Genomic DNA, 18,580 nt, shown 5'->3' with positions numbered 1-18,580 from the left:
AAAGAACCACTTATCATCAGGGAAGAGAGTTAAGACAGACGTTGCTGTCTAGAAACTACGGTTAATAGCCCTGGTAATACGAGTGTATAGAACATGGGGAGCTTCATTATGTCCAGCATTATAACTAAGATCATTATAGGCAGTCATGACATAGCCATCAAACGACGGCATTCACAGACAGATAAAAGTGTATCAACGTTCGGGGTTCCAGAGTCTAACATCTTACCAGAAGACATCAGAAACACGGCTGAAACAAGTGTAGCAGCGCTTAAGAGGAATCCGGACAAGTATTTTCACCAGGTGCCAGACCAACCATGCTGTGATGGATATGTGGGGCAGCAGGCCTCCAGCAGGAACAGCCTGGTTGATTAGACAAGCGCCAAACGAGCCTGGCCCATGGCCGGGCGCCGAGAGTAGTGAAACTCGAAACTCTTCAAATGTATGAGTGTGTGTGTGTGTGTATATATACATACATACATATATATATATATATATATATATATATATATATATATATATATATATATATATATATATATATATATATATATATATATATATATATATGTCGTGCCGAATATGTAAAACTGGTCAGTTAGCAAGAACTCATTTAAAATTAAGTCCTTTCTGAAATTTTCTTTTATACGTTTAAAGATATATTTTTTTTTCAATAATGTTAATGTAAAAAAATTTAATTTTGCACCAAAAGAATCTTAGAAAACTTACCTAACCTTATTATAACAAGAACAATTTATTTTAGCCTAACTCAACTAAATATTTTAGATTTGTTTACAGTAATTTAATACTAAACAAACACTATGAAATATATTTTTTTCGTTAGGTTCAGAATGATTTTGGCGAAATTATTGCATACACAAATTTTCACTTGTCCTATATGGCAAGATGAGCGTTGCTATTTAAGCCAAGATCGCAAATTCTGCCTATTCGGCACGACACACACACACACACACACACACACACACATATATATATATATATATATATATATATATATATATATATATATATATATATATATATATATATATATATATATATATATATATATATATATATATATATATATATATATATATATATGATAACCCTATACCATATATATATATATATATATATATATATATATATATATATATATATATATATATATATATATATATATATATATATATATATATATATTTATTATCACACTGGCCGATTCCCACCAAGGCAGGGTGGCCCGAAAAAGAAAAACTTTCACCATCATTCACTCCATCACTGTCTTGCCAGAAGGGTGGTTTACAATACAGTTTTTAAACTGCAACATTAACACCCCTCCTTCAGAGTGCAGGCACTGTACTTCCCATCTCCAGGACTCAAGTCCGGCCTGCCGGTTTCCCTGAACCCCTTCATAAATGTTACTTTGCTCACACTCCAACAGCACGTCAAGTATTAAAAACCATTTGTCTCCATTCACTCCTATCAAACACGCTCACGCATGCCTGCTGAAAGTCCAAGCCCCTCGCACACAAAACCTCCTTTACCCCCTCCCTCCAACCTTTCCTAGGCCGACCCCTACCCCGCCTTCCTTCCACTACAGACTGATACACTCTTGAAGGTATTCTGTTTCGCTCCATTCTCTCCACATGTCCGAACCACCTCAACAACCCTTCCTCAGCCCTCTGGACAACAGTTTTGGTAATCCCGCACCTCCTCCTAACTTCCAAACTACGAATTCTCTGCATTATATTCACACCACACATTGCTCTCAGACATGACATCTCCACTGCCTCCAGCCTTCTCCTCGCTGCAACATTCATCACCCATGCTTCACACCCATATAAGAGCGTTGGTAAAACTATACTCTCATATATTCCCCTCTTTGCCTCCATGGACAAAGTTCTTTGTCTCCAGAGACTCCTAAGTGCACCACTCACCCTTTTCCCCTCATCAATTCTATGATTCACCTCATCTTTCATAGACCCATCCGCTGACACGTCCACTCCCAAATATCTGAATACATTCACCTCCTCCATACTCTCTCCCTCCAATCTGATATCCAATCTTTCATCACCTAATCTTTTTGTTATCCTCATAACTTTACTCTTTCCTGTATTCACTTTCAATTTTCTTCTTTTGCACACCCTTCCAAATTCATCCACCAATCTCTGCAACTTCTCTCCAGAATCTCCCAAGAGCACAGTGTCATCAGCAAAGAGCAACTGTGACAACTCCCACTTTATGTGTGATTCTTTATCTTTTAACTCCACTCCTCTTGCCAAGACCCTCGCATTTACTTCTCTTACAACCCCATCTATAAATATATTAAACAACCACGGTGACATCACACATCCTTGTCTAAGGCCTACTTTTACTGGGAAATAATTTCCCTCTTTCCTACATACTCTAACTTGAGCCTCACTATTCTCGTAAAAACTCTTCACTGCTTTCAGTAACCTACCTCCTACACCATACACCTGCAACATCTGCCACATTGCCCCCCTATCCACCCTGTCATACGCCTTTTCCAAATCCATAAATGCCACAAAGACCTCTTTGGCCTTATCTAAATACTGTTCACTTATATGTTTCACTGTAAACACCTGGTCCACACACCCCCTACCTTTCCTAAAGCCTCCTTGTTCATCTGCTATCCTATTCTCTTAATTCTTTCAATAATAACTCTACCATACACTTTGCCAGGTATACTCAACAGACTTATCCCCCTATAATTTTTGCACTCTCTTTTATCCCCTTTCCCTTTATACAAAGGAACTATGCATGCTCTCTGCCAATCCCTAGGTACCTTACCCTCTTCCATACATTTATTAAATAATTGCACCAACCACTCCAAAACTATATCCCCACCTGCTTTTAACATTTCTATCTTTATCCCATCAATCCCGGCTGCCTTACCCCCTTTCATTTTACCTACTGCCTCACGAACTTCCCCCACACTCACAACTGGCTCTTCCTCACTCCTACAAGATGTTATTCCTCGTTGTCCTGTACACGAAATCACAGCTTCCCTATCTTCATCAACATTTAACAATTCCTCAAAATATTCCCTCCATCTTCCCAATACCTCTAACTCTCCATTTAATAACTCTCCTCTCCTATTTTTAACTGACAAATCCATTTGTTCTCTAGGCTTTCTTAACTTGTTAATCTCACTCCAAAACTTTTTCTTATTTTCAACAAAATTTGTTGATAACATCTCACCCACTCTCTCATTTGCTCTCTTTTTACATTGCTTCACCACTCTCTTAACCTCTCTCTTTTTCTCCATATACTCTTCCCTCCTTGCATCACTTCTACTTTGTAAAAACTTCTCATATGCTAACTTTTTCTCCCTTACTACTCTCTTTACATCATCATTCCACCAATCGCTCCTCTTCCCTCCCGCACCCACTTTCCTGTAACCACAAACTTCTGCTGAACACTCTAACACTACATTTTTAAACCTACCCCATACCTCTTCGACCCCATTACCTATGCTCTCATTAGCCCATCTATCCTCCAATAGCTGTTTATATCTTACCCTAACTGCCTCCTCTTTTAGTTTATTAACCTTCACCTCTCTCTTCCCTGATGCTTCTATTCTCCTTGTATCCCATCTACCTTTTACTCTCAGTGTAGCTACAACTAGAAAGTGATCTGATATATCTGTGGCCCCTCTATAAACATGTACATCCTGAAGTCTACTCAACAGTCTTTTATCTACCAATACATAATCCAACAAACTACTGTCATTTCGCCCTACATCATATCTTGTATGCTTATTTATCCTCTTTTTCTTAAAATATGTATTACCTATAACTAAACCCCTTTCTATACAAAGTTCAATCAAAGGGCTCCCATTATCATTTAGACCTGGTACCCCAAACTTACCTACCACACCCTCACAATTACTCTCTCACTTGGTTCAAAGGCTCCTATACATTCACTTAACATCTCCCAAAATCTCTCTCTCTCCTCTGCATTCCTCTCTTCTCCAGGTGCATACACGCTTATTATGACCCACTTCTCGCATCCAACCTTTACTTTAATCCACATAATTCTTGAATTTACACATTCATATTCTCTTTTCTCCTTCCATAACTGATCATTCAACATTACTGCTACCCCTTCCTTTGCTCTAACTCTCTCAGATACTCCAGATTTAATCCCATTTATTTCCCCCCACCGAAACTCCCCTGCCCCCTTCAGCTTTGTTTCGCTTAGGGCCAGGACATCCAACTTCTTTTCATTCATAACATCAGCAATCATTTGTTTCTTGTCATCCGCACTACACCCACGCACATTTAAGCATCCCAGTTTTATAAAGTTTTTCTTCTTCTCTTTTTTAGTAAATGTCTACAGGAGAAGGGGTTACTAGCCCATTGCTCCCGGCATTTTAGTCGCCTCATACGACACGCATGGCTTACGGAGGAAAGATTTTTTTCCACTTCCCCATGGACAATAAAAGAAATAAAAAGGAACAAGAGCTATTTAGAAAAAGGAGAAAAACCTAGATGTATGTATATATATATGCATGTGCATGTCTGTGAAGTGTGACCAAAGTGTAAGTAGGAGTAGCAAGATATCCCTGTTATCTAGCGTGTTTATGAGACAGAAAAAGAAACCAGCAATCCTACCATCATGCAAAACAGTTACAGGTTTCTGTTTCACAGTCATCTGGCAGGACGGTAGTACTTCCCTGGGTGGTTGCTGTCTACCAACCTACTACCTATAATATATATATATATATATATATATATATATATATATATATATATATATATATATATATATATATATATATATATATATAATAACCCTATGACAGTATCCTGAGGCAGATTTTTACGAAAGTACTTAACCACCTTACTCTAGAAGACGGACAGTGGAACCAAGCTACACTTCCAGTCAGACTAGGAGGCGTTGGTGTCCGCAAGTCATCACAGATTGCGCTAGCTGCTTTTCTGTCCTCATGTATTGCATCCAGAGGGCTTGTAGCAGCGATTCTCCCTGAACATCTTAGGGACAAGATTGGAGTCCAGGACCAAAAGTTCATTGACGGAGCCATGATCTCCGATAATCTAACGGGCTCTGAAACCAGACCTGCTCCCCCCAACAACTACAAACAGTAGCACTGGGATGGTCCAAAAGTGGAAAATATAGCCTCAACAATGCTTCAGAGTGTGTCAGGGAAGGATAGAGCCCGCCTCCTGGCAGTGAGAGCACCTCATACAGGGGATTTTTTGTTGGCTGTTCCCAACTCCAGCCTTGGCACACGCCTCGACCCACAGACCATCCGCATCGGTGTTGCCCTTCGACTTGCCGCCCCTGTTCTCGCCGAACACAGGTGTATTTGTGGCAGTGAAGCAGCAGACCGATTCGGGTACCGCGGTCTTGTGTGCCGTAAATCCGAGGGAAAGATTACAAGACATGAGGAGGTTAATAACATTATCAAGAGGAGCCTCACAACAGCCGGATGCCCCGCAGTAAGGGAGCCACCCCAGCTATGCAGATCTGATGGCAGCCAGAAGCGTACAGATGGTATCACCCTTCAAGCCTGGACAGATGGGAAGCAGGTGGTGTGGGACTATACATGTGCATCTACCTTGGCTGATACCTATCTCCAATACACCAGGGAGGAAGGAGGGGCAGCTGCCAGCTTCAGGGAGTCCCAAAAGTCTAGAAAATATGGAGAACTTGCCCATCATTATATGTTTGTTCCCATAGGCTCAGAGACCCTTGGCTCATGGGGAAAGAATGCATCTAAATTCCTTAAGAAGCTGGGAAAAAGACTCATCAGGGTAACCATGGATCCCAGGGCAGCTAGTTTTCTGTTCCAGCGGCTCAGTGCGGCTGTTCAAAGGGGTAATGCCTGCTGTATTTTGGGCACACGCCCCAGCTCTGAGGAGCTGGATGAGATTTTCGCTTTATAATCGTTGGTACACACGTAACAACATGTATCGTATATGCCACCTTTATATCAACAATGTATCTCTTAAATCTTTTGTACCATATTATGTAATAAAATATTCCTCTCTCTCTCTCTCTCTCTCTCTCTCTCTCTCTCTCTCTCTCTCTCTCTCTCTCTCTCTCTCTCTCTCTCTCTCTCTCTCTCTCTCTCTATATATATATATATATATATATATGCAAAACAACCACTGTGGAAGAATAGAGAAATTCCAAGCGCTATCGTGACTACTCACATTATCATTGTTCCTTGATAATGTGAGTAGTCACGAAAGCGCTTGGAATTTCTCTATTCTTTCAGAGTGGTTGTTGCATATATATATATATATATATATATATATATATATATATATATATATATATATATATATATATATATATATATATATATATAGAAACACTGATCTCTGGCTGAAGGAGACTCGAACCTTCGAACCTTGGAACAAGGTACGCAGTGCTATACCATTCTCAACCCACTGGACCAATACCTTGGCGTTCAACTTGCGCTAGACGTTTGATCCAAGGCAGCCAGCTTTCAGGGAGAAGGCTTACAGCTTTTCTTGCGAATTCCTTGCATTGTTAAAATCTCTAACAAGGCTGATGCATACAGGGGATGAGATGAAAAGCTGTAAGCCTTCTCCCTGAAAGCTGGCTGCCTTGGATCAAACGTCTAGCGCAAGCTGGACGCCAAGGTATTGGTCCAGTGTGGTGAGAATGGTATAGCACTGCGTACCTTGTTCCAAGGTTCGTAGGTTCGAGTCTCCTTCAGCCAGAGATCAGTGTTTGTGTATATTTAGCCTGCTCTTGCGAATTCCTTGCATATATATTCTCCCTGAACATCTTAGGGACAAGATAAGAGTCCAGGACCAAAAGTTCATTGACGGAGCCATGATCTGGGATAATCTAACGGGCTCTGAAACCAGACCTGCTCCCCCCAACAACTACAAACAGTCGCACTGGGATGGCCCGATAGTGGAGAAAATAGCCTCAACAATGCTTCAGGGTGTGTCAGGGAAGGGTAGAGCCCTCCTCCTGGCAGTGAGAGCTCCTTATGCAGTGGACTTTCTGTTAGCTGTTCCCAACTCCAGCCTTGGCACACGCCTCGACCCACAGATCATCCGCATTGGTGTTGCCCTTCGACTTGCTGCCCCTATTCACGCCGAACACAGGTGTATTTGTGGCAGTGAAGCAGCCGACCGATTCTGGTACCATGGTCTTGTGTGCCATAAATCCAAGGGAAGATTGCAAGACATGAGGAGGTTAATAACATTATCAAGAGGAGCCTTATAACAGCCAGATGCCCAGCAGTAAGGGAGCCACCCCAACTATGCAGATCTGATGGCAGCCAGAAGCGTCCAGATGGTATAACCCTTCATGCCTGGACAGACGGTAAGCAGGTGGTGTGGGACTATACATGTGCATCTACCTTGGCTGATACTTATCTCCAATACACCAGGGAGGAAGGAGGGGCAGCTGCCATCTTCAGGGAGTCCCAGAAGTCTAGAAAATATGGAGAACTTGTCCATCATTATATGTTTGTTCCAATAGGCTCAGAGGCCCTTGGCTCATGGGGAAAGAGTGCATCTAAGTTCCTTAAGGATCTAGGCAAAAGACTCATCAGGGTAACTAGGGATCCCAGGGCAGCTAGTTTTCTGTTCCAGCGACTCAGCGCTGCTGTTCAGAGGGGGTAATGCCAGCTGTATTTTGGGCATGTGCCCCATTTCTCATATCTCATATCTCATATCTCTCATATCTCACGTACCGTATATGCCATCTTTATATCAACAATGTATCTCTTAAACCTTATGTACCATATTATGTAATAAAATATACCTATTGGTAAAAGAGAATGAAAAGATGGGGTGGTAGAGGAAGTGGAATATTCAAACTGCTTCAGGAAGAAATCCAAATATTCTTCCTTGAAGCCTTTTTATCCACTTCTCCGAGGCTGTGGGTCCCACAGTTTACACCAGAGGTGGACCCCATCCTATATATATATATATATATATATATATATATATATATATATATATATATATATATATATATATATATATACATATATATATATATATATATATATATATATATATATATATATATATATATATATATATATATTAATTTATTAACCCTCATCTTAATAAAGACCATGAAATCCCTTGTCTTTCCCTTCCTACTGAAAGGAAACGATTATATATAAATTTGGTTATAGATATAAGATTGTACTAAGAGAACATAGATCCCAATGGTAAAGTTAGATAATCGTTATAAGACATATTAGATAATCAGTACCTTACTGACACCTAGTAACAAAGTAAATTCTATCTATACCGATGTTCCCTTGCAAGGGGTCTGACTAGGATTAGAAATTTCTAGAATACAGAGGTTTAGACTGAGCAAGAGAGTACTAGACAGAGCAAAGCTACATTGCTGCTCAGTACCCTTGTTGTGTATGAAGTTTTACCCCCTAGACAAAGTCAATATTCAAACTGATTCACCAGTGAGGATCAGTGGTCTAATGTTAACCCCCCCATATGCAATAAGTGGGGGCCTGTCCGGGAGCATCAAGACCAGAGCTTGATTCGACAACTTGTTATAGAAAGGGCCAAAACAGGCCTAGACATGGCCCTTGACAAAATAAATGGTCGAGTCAAGCTCTGGTCTTGTTGCTCCCAGGAAACAGGAAGTGTGGATGGGAGGCAGGGAGTGTAGCAGGGAAACAGGGAGTGTAGCATGGAGGCAGGGTGTGTAGTAAAGAGGTAGGGTGTAGCAGGGAGTATAGGAGGAAGGCAGGGAGTGTAGCAGGCATACAGGGGGTGTAGCAGGCAGGGAGGGAAGTAACCCCAGAGAGGGCTTTGATACCTGAGGTCCTTATGGAGGGGGATTCCCCTTCTAAACAATAACCCCAGCTCCCTCTCCCCTTTTGTTACTATTTTTGAGTGTCTGGAACAGATTAATTGTATTTACATTAATTCTTATGGGAAATATTGCTTCGAATTTAAGCAGTTTCGAATTTAGGCCGACCTTCTGTAACGGATTATGGCCAATATAAGGCAGGGGGGTCTACATATAAGGCAGGGGTCTACATGTGAGGCAGGGGTCTACATGTGAGGCAGGGGTCTACATGTGAGGCAGGGGTCTACATGTGAGGCAGGGGTCTACATGTGAGGCAGGGGTCTACATGTGAGGCAGGGGTCTACATGTGAGGCAGGGGTCTACATGTGAGGCAGGGGTCTACATGTGAGGCAGGGGTCTACATGTGAGGCAGGGGTCTACATGTGAGGCAGGGGTCTACATGTGAGGCAGGGGTCTACATGTGAGGCAGGGGTCTACATGTGAGGCAGGGGTCTACATGTGAGGCAGGGGTCTACATGTGAGGCAGGGGTCTACATGTGAGGCAGGGGTCTACATGTGAGGCAGGGGTCTACATGTGAGGCAGGGGTCTACATGTGAGGCAGGGGTCTACATGTGAGGCAGGGGTCTACATGTGAGGCAGGGGTCTACATGTGAGGCAGGGGTCTACATGTGAGGCAGGGGTCTACATGTGAAGCAGGGTCTACATGTGAAGCAGGAGTCTACATGTGAAGCAAGGGTCTACATGTGAGGCAGGGGTCTACATGTAAGGCAGGGGTCCACATCTGAGGCAGGGGTCTACATGTAAGGCAGGGGTCTACCTGTAAGGCAGGGGCCTACATTTAAGGCAGGGGTCTACATGTGAGACAGGAGACCACACGTGAGGCTGTGGTCTACAAGAAGGAGAGTCAGCAGGTTAAAGTTCACAATTAGCAAAAGCAGAAGTTGCTAATAAATACTGAATAACGTTTCGGTCTGTCATCTAGCACTTTTATGCTCTATTTCATGAGATGCTAAACCCAGATGTATCAGTCAATTGAGGAGGTGACGACTGCATCATCCTCCGCCATGGAGTGGTAGTCTGGTCTCTGACCTGTTAGGCTATCATAGGCTCACTCAGGAATATTATCAAGGTTACCTGAAGATGGTGGCTGGGCTCCTGGCGTCAGTAGGGATGAGGATGTACTCCTTATTAGGTGCTGCGTACAGCTGGTGGTCCAGTTCCCGCAGTAGGTGCCACCGGATACCTGCACACACACCAATATAAAAACATAAGATTTAACCCATATGAAATACGGCCTAATTAGACTACATATTTCGAACTTTGAATATAACAATGGTTCACAATACCGATAAACTGCTAGGACAAATCTGCAACAGTTAGATATGTTTATTCCGAAACGTTTCGCCTGTACAGTAGATTTCTTCAGTTGAATGAGGAGGAGGCAGCATAAGCAGTGGATTTGTAAAAACGTTGTAATCAGTCCATCACCATCGAAGAAGCAATGCTGAGGAGGTCAGTCCCTCAGCCTGGAGAAGAGTTTTGCTCCACAGTCTGGAACACTGTGAAGCTGAAGCATCAGAGTGGAGACATATATTATCAAGATGACAGGCAAGAAATGTCGAAGACGAGATAAGAAGCGGAGCCGCGAAAGTGATGGACTGATTACATCGTCTTATATCTCAACTGCTTCTGCTGCCTCCTCTGTATTCTGCTGCCTCCTCTGTATTCTGCTGCCTCCTCTGTATTCTGCTGCCTCCTCTGTATTCTGCTGCCTCCTCTGTATTCTGCTGCCTCCTCTGTATTCTGCTGCCTCCTCTGTATTCTGCTGCCTCCTCTGTATTCTGCTGCCTCCTCTGTATTCTGCTGCCTCCTCTGTATTCTGCTGCCTCCTCTGTATTCTGCTGCCTCCTCTTTATTCTGCTGCCTCCTCTATATTCTGCTGCCTCCTCTGTATTCTGCTGCCTCCTCTGTATTCTGCTGCCTCCTCTGTATTCTGCTGCCTTCTCTGTATTCTGCTGCCTTCTATGTATTCTGCTGCCTTCTGTGTATTCTGCTGCCTTCTCTGTATTCTGCTGCCTTCTCTGTATTCTGCTGCCTTCTCTGTATTCTGCTGCCTTCTATGTATTCTGCTGCCTTCTCTGTATTCTGTTGCCTTCTCTGTATTCTGCTGCCTTCTCTGTATTCTGCTGCCTTCTCTGTATTCTGCTACCTTCTCTGTATTCTGCTGCCTTCTCTGTATTCTGCTGCCTTCTCTGTATTCTGCTGCCTTCTCTGTATTCTGCTGCCTTCTCTGTATTCTGCTGCCTTCTCTGTATTCTGCTGCCTTCTCTGTATTCTGCTGCCTTCTCTGTATTCTGCTGCCTCCTCTGTATTCTGCTGCCTTCTCTGTATTCTGCTACCTTCTCTGTATTCTGCTGCCTTCTCTGTATTCTGCTGCCTTCTCTGTATTCTGCTGCCTTCTCTGTATTCTGCTGCCTTCTCTGTATTCTGCTGCCTTCTCTGTATTCTGCTGCCTTCTCTGTTGTGTAAGCGAAACATTTCGAAAACATATGTCTTAATTATCATATTCTGACCTCCAGTTTAGGTCCCTTATCGGTAGATCATCTGAAAAGGACCTCAGTTAAGGAACGAAATAGACAGATTTCTTTTATTTCGTGTTCGTCTTAATCTGGGTTTTGATCCTCTCATTTAGACGAGTTTTTATATACCACAAACATCCACACACCAAAATAAAAGAAAACAGAAGCACAGCAGTAAATGTTGTGACTCATGTAAGGCAACGACTAGCATTTATTAGTCTTGTTGGGGTCGAGACTCAGCTCCTGGCCCCACCTCTTCACTGACAGCTACTGGGTCCTCCCTTTCTCTGCTCCATGAGCTTTATCATACCTCGTCTTAAAACTATTAATGGTTCCTGCCTCCACTACATGAAATGCTTCCTAACATCCCTTTGGCTCATCTGAGTCTTCAGCCTCCAATTGTGACCCCTTGTTTCTGTGTCCCGTCTCTGGAACATCCTGTCTCTGTCCACCTTGTCTATTCCACGCAGTATTTTGTATGTCGTTATCATGTCTCTCCTGACCTTCCAGTCCTCCAGTGTCGTCAGACCGGTTTCCCTTAACCTTTCCTCGTAGGACATTACCCTTAGCGCTTGGAATTTCTCTATTCTTTCAGAGTGGTTGTTTTGCATATTCTGAAATCACCTGTTTACTGTGATCTTATTGCATATATATATATATATATATATATATATATATATATATATATATATATATATATATATATATATATATATATATATATATATATATATATATATATATATATGCAATAAGATCCCTCCAAACTGTCAATATCCCAGACAACTTCAAAGTGGAGGCACTGTACTTCCCATTTCCAGAACTCAAGTCCGGCTAACCGGTTTCCTTGAATCCCTTCACTAAATATTTACCTGGTCACACTCCAACAGCTCGTCAGGTCTCAAAAATCATTCGTCTCCATTCACTCCTATGAAAGACGCTCACACATGATTGCTGGAGTCCAAGCCCCTCGGCCAAAAAACCTCCTTTACCCCGTCCCTCTAACCTTTTCGAGGACGACCTCTACCCCGCCTTCTTTCCCCTACAGATTTATACGCTCTCCAAGTTATTCTACTTTGATCCATTCTCTCTAAATGACCAAACCACCTCAACAACCCCTCTTCTGCCCTCTGACTAATACTTTTATTAACTCCACACCTTCTCCTAATTTCCACACTCCGAATTTTCTGCATAATATTTACACCACACATCGCCCTTAGACAGGACATCTCCACTGCCTCCAACCGTCTCCTCGCTGCTGCATTTACCACCCAAGCTTCACACCCATATAAGCGTGTTGGTACTACTATACTTTCATACATTCCCTTCTTTGCCTCCTTGGATAACGGTTTTTGTCTCCACATATACCTCAACGCACCACTCACCTTTTTTCCTTCATCAAGTCTATGGTTAACTTCATCCTTCATAAACCCATCAGCTGACAAGTCAACTCCCAAATATCTAAAAACATTCACTTCTTCCATACTCCATCTTTCCAATGTAATATCCAATTTTTTTTAGCTAAATCAATTGATACCCTCAACACCTTAGTCTTATCTATGCTCACTTTCAACTCTCTACCTTTACACACCCTGTATATATATATATATATATATTTATATATATATATATATATATATATATATATATATATATATATATATATATATATATATATATATATATATATATATATATAACCCGCTGGTCGTCTCCTACCGAGGTGACCCGTCATACCTCCATTGGTAGAGTATTGAAGGAAGACATTATGGTGTCTGTTTGACGCTGGAACACACACACCACTGCCGTGGGCACTGCCTATCTGGGCAGTGAAGTGGACGAACTTAGCACTGCGGGTGTCCACTGGTCTGGTGAGGAGGAGGCGAGTATTGGGACCCTGGAAGGTAGCTGTGGGAGGTTCTTCAAGACCTCCACAACCCTCAGACAACAAGCCTCCCTGCACCTGCAGGAAGTGTGGCTGGAACACTCCACTGCTGAACTGGTCACGGATGTATGGCTGAGGTAAACAAAGTTATCTTTAGTAGTGGTGGTAGTTGTAGTAGTGGTGGTAGTTGTAGTAGTGGTGGTAGTTGTAGTAGTGGTGGTAGTTGTAGTAGTGGTGGTATAAGTTGTAGTAGTGGTGGTAGAAGTTGTAGTAGTGGTGGTAGTTGTAGTAGTGGTGGTAACAGTTGTTGTAGTGGTGTTAACTGTTGTAGTAGTAGTGGTAACAGTTGTTGTAGTGGTGGTAGTTGTAGTAGTGGTGGTAGTTGTTGTAGTGGTGGTAGTTGTAGTAGTGGTGGTAGTTGTTGTAGTGGTGGTAGTTGTAGTAGTGGTGGTAGTTGTAGTAGTGGTGGTAGTTGTAGTAGTGGTGGTAGTTGTAGTAGTGGTGGTAGTTGTAGTAGTGGTGGTAGCAGTAGTAGTGGTGGTAGTAGTAGTAGTGGTGGTGGTAGTAGTAGTAGTGTTAGTAGTAGTATAGTAGTAGTAATAATAATAGTAACAGTAGTAGTGGTAGTAGCCGTATTAGCAATGGTAGTAGTAGTAATGATAATAATAGTAATGGTAGTAGTAGTAATAAGAGTAATAATAATAATAATAATAATAATAATAATAATAATAATAATAATAATAATAATAATAATGACAGTAGTAGTAGTATTAGTAGTAGTAGTAGCAGTAGTAGTAGTCGTAGTAGTAATGGTAGTAGTAGTCGTAGTAGTAATGGTAGTAGTAGTAGTAGTAACTGTGGTTGCAGTAGAAGTATTAGTAGTGGTTCTAGTAATAGTAGTAAAAGTAGTAGTAGTAATAGTAATAGTAGTAACAGTAGTAATAGTAGTATTAGTAACAGTAATAGTAGTAACAGTAGTAATAGTAGTAGTAGTAGTAATAGTAGTAGTAGTAACAGTAATAGTAGTAACAGTAGTTATAGTAGTAACAGTAATAGTAGTAACAGTAGTTATAGTAGTAACAGTAATAGTAGTAACAGTAGTAATAGTAGTAGTAGTAACAGTAGTTATAGTAGTAACAGTAATAGTAGTAACAGTAGTAATAGTAATAGTAGTAACAGTAGTTATAGTAGTAACAGTAATAGTAGTAACAGTAGTTATAGTAGTAACAGTAATAGTAGTAACAGTAGTAATAGTAATAGTAGTAACAATAGTTATAGTAGTAACAGTAGTTATAGTAGTAACAGTAATAGTAGTAACAGTAGTAATAGTAGTAGTAGTAACAGTAATAGTAGTAACAGTAGTTATAGTAGTAACAGTAATAGTAGTAACAGTAGTTATAGTAATAACAGTAATAGAAACAACAATATTAAGTAGTTGCATGTCAGTCACTGTGATCTAAGAAGGTATCCAAGAGTAACTTAACCTCACCTTCCTCTGCCTGAGTGGAAGCAAGAAGAATCGTGCAGTGTAAAAACTTTCTGCTGCAGTGCAATACTAACAGTGAAGATTTGAAGGAAATTCATAAATTATCATACTGATAAAAATAATAATAATAATATCCCAATTTCTTGAAGATAAATGATAAATTAGAACATGAGCTAGACAAAACTAATTCAAAACTTACAGTAAGTAACACCAGGTTTGAAGCCAAGCTAAGGAGTAATTCTCTTGTTGTATCACAGACCAATATTCTAAAATTATTGCATAAAAATCTGTAAATTATCACCTGAAAAGCAGTATTTATTTTTTTAAATTTCTTCCATAACCTGGAATATTTGGACCTTCATACAAACACCAAAATTAACCCAACTTGTATATAAGAAATTTGACAATGAAGTTTGTACCTAAGTATAAAGTAAAAAAACAAAATTAAACATTATCTACTTTCTATATACATAAAACGTCAATATTTTACAATACACGTGAGGACAGTTGTGAGTACACAAAAGAACATTATGTTAACATAACCCGGAATAACACAGTACAGTCTAACACTGTGTCTTATCTCTCACGGAATAACACAGTACAGTCTAACACTGTGTCTTATCTCTCACGGAATAACACAGTACAGTCTAACACTGTGTCTTATCTCTCACGGAATAACACAGTACAGTCTAACACTGTGTCTTATCTCTCACGGAATAACACAGTACAGTCTAACACTGTGTCTTATCTCTCACGGAATAACACAGTACAGTCTAACACTGTGTCTTATCTCTCACGGAATAACACAGTACAGTCTAACACTGTGTCTTATCTCTCACGGAATAACACAGTACAGTCTAACACTGTGTCTTATCTCTCACGGAATAACACAGAACAGTCTAACACTGTGTCTTATCTCTCACGGAATAACACAGTACAGTCTAACACTGTGTCTTATCTCTCACGGAATAACACAGTACAGTCTAACACTGTGTCTTATCTCTCACGGAATAACACAGTACAGTCTAACACTGTGTCTTATCTCTCACGGAATAACACAGTACAGTCTAACACTGTGTCTTATCTCTCACGGAATAACACAGTACAGTCTAACACTGTGTCTTATCTCTCACGGAATAACACAGTACAGTCTAACACTGTGTCTTATCTCTCACGGAATAACACAGTACAGTCTAACACTGTGTCTTATCTCTCACGGAATAACACAGTACAGTCTAACACTGTGTCTTATCTCTCACGGAATAACACAGTACAGTCTAACACTGTGTCTTATCTCTCACGGAATAACACAGTACAGTCTAACACTGTGTCTTATCTCTCACGGAATAACACAGTACAGTCTAACACTGTGTCTTATCTCTCACGGAATAACACAGTACAGTCTAACACTGTGTCTTATCTCTCACGGAATAACACAGTACAGTCTAACACTGTGTCTTATCTCTCACGGAATAACACAGTACAGTCTAACACTGTGTCTTATCTCTCACGGAATAACACAGTACAGTCTAACACTGTGTCTTATCTCTCACGGAATAACACAGTACAGTCTAACACTGTGTCTTATCTCTCACGGAATAACACAGTACAGTCTAACACTGTGTCTTATCTCTCATACAGTCTAACACTGTGTCTTATCTCTCACGGAATAACACAGTACAGTCTAACACTGTGTCTTATCTCTCACGGAATAACACAGTACAGTCTAACACTGTGTCTTATCTCTCACGGAATAACACAGTACAGTCTAACACTGTGTCTTATCTCTCACGGAATAACACAGTACAGTCTAACACTGTGTCTTATCTCTCACGGAATAACACAGTACAGTCTAACACTGTGTCTTATCTCTCACGGAATAACACAGTACAGTCTAACACTGTGTCTTATCTCTCACGGAATAACACAGTACAGTCTAACACTGTGTCTTATCTCTCACGGAATAACACAGTACAGTCTAACACTGTGTCTTATCTCTCACGGAATAACACAGTACAGTCTAACACTGTGTCTTATCTCTCACGGAATAACACAGTACAGTCTAACACTGTGTCTTATCTCTCACGGAATAACACAGTACAGTCTAACACTGTGTCTTATCTCTCACGGAATAACACAGTACAGTCTAACACTGTGTCTTATCTCTCACGGAATAACACAGTACAGTCTAACACTGTGTCTTATCTCTCACGGAATAACACAGTACAGTCTAACACTGTGTCTTATCTCTCACGGAATAACACAGTACAGTCTAACACTGTGTCTTATCTCTCACGGAATAACACAGTACAGTCTAACACTGTGTCTTATCTCTCACGGAATAACACAGTACAGTCTAACACTGTGTCTTATCTCTCACGGAATAACACAGTACAGTCTAACACTGTGTCTTATCTCTCACGGAATAACACAGTACAGTCTAACACTGTGTCTTATCTCTCACGGAATAACACAGTACAGTCTAACACTGTGTCTTATCTCTCACGGAATAACACAGTACAGTCTAACACTGTGTCTTATCTCTCACGGAATAACACAGTACAGTCTAACACTGTGTCTTATCTCTCACGGAATAACACAGTACAGTCTAACACTGTGTCTTATCTCTCACGGAATAACACAGTACAGTCTAACACTGTGTCTTATCTCTCACGGAATAACACAGTACAGTCTAACACTGTGTCTTATCTCTCACGGAATAACACAGTACAGTCTAACACTGTGTCTTATCTCTCACGGAATAACACAGTACAGTCTAACACTGTGTCTTATCTCTCACGGAATAACACAGTACAGTCTAACACTGTGTCTTATCTCTCACGGAATAACACAGTACAGTCTAACACTGTGTCTTATCTCTCACGGAATAACACAGTACAGTCTAACACTGTGTCTTATCTCTCACGGAATAACACAGTACAGTCTAACACTGTGTCTTATCTCTCACGGAATAACACAGTACAGTCTAACACTGTGTCTTATCTCTCACGGAATAACACAGTACAGTCTAACACTGTGTCTTATCTCTCACGGAATAACACAGTACAGTCTAACACTGTGTCTTATCTCTCACGGAATAACACAGTACAGTCTAACACTGTGTCTTATCTCTCACGGAATAACACAGTACAGTCTAACACTGTGTCTTATCTCTCACGGAATAACACAGTACAGTCTAACACTGTGTCTTATCTCTCACGGAATAACACAGTACAGTCTAACACTGTGTCTTATCTCTCACGGAATAACACAGTACAGTCTAACACTGTGTCTTATCTCTCACGGAATAACACAGTACAGTCTAACACTGTGTCTTATCTCTCACGGAATAACACAGTACAGTCTAACACTGTGTCTTATCTCTCACGGAATAACACAGTACAGTCTAAACATCTCTGTAACACAGTACAGTTATCTTATCTCTCACGGAATAACACAGTACAGTCTAACACTGTGTCTTATCTCTCACGGAATAACACAGTACAGTCTAACACTGTGTCTTATCTCTCACGGAATAACACAGTACAGTCTAACACTGTGTCTTATCTCTCACGGAATAACACAGTACAGTCTAACACTGTGTCTTATCTCTCACGGAATAACACAGTACAGTCTAACACTGTGTCTTATCTCTCACGGAATAACACAGTACAGTCTAACACTGTGTCTTATCTCTCACGGAATAACACAGTACAGTCTAACACTGTGTCTTATCTCTCACGGAATAACACAGTACAGTCTAACACTGTGTCTTATCTCTCACGGAATAACACAGTACA

At 40.8% G+C, this 18,580-nt stretch overlaps 1 protein-coding gene across 1 annotated transcript in view; it reads right to left on the bottom strand.

The window, feature by feature from the left end:
• LOC128690364 (reelin) overlaps window positions 1-18,580 on the bottom strand; it is an 871,665-nt gene that overhangs the window by 63,747 nt on the left and 789,338 nt on the right. Inside the window, exons 58-59 of the mRNA XM_070089797.1 lie at window positions 13,147-13,426; window positions 9,965-10,073 (exon numbers count right to left, since the gene is read on the bottom strand). Of these exons, the coding sequence (XP_069945898.1) occupies window positions 9,965-10,073; window positions 13,147-13,426 (389 nt within the window). The remainder of the gene's footprint in view (window positions 1-9,964; window positions 10,074-13,146; window positions 13,427-18,580) is intronic.

This window comes from Cherax quadricarinatus, chromosome 29 (assembly GCF_038502225.1).
Source record: "Cherax quadricarinatus isolate ZL_2023a chromosome 29, ASM3850222v1, whole genome shotgun sequence".
In the NCBI taxonomy this organism is placed as follows: domain Eukaryota; kingdom Metazoa; phylum Arthropoda; class Malacostraca; order Decapoda; family Parastacidae; genus Cherax; species Cherax quadricarinatus.
This window is presented reverse-complemented; position numbering and strand designations above follow the sequence as displayed.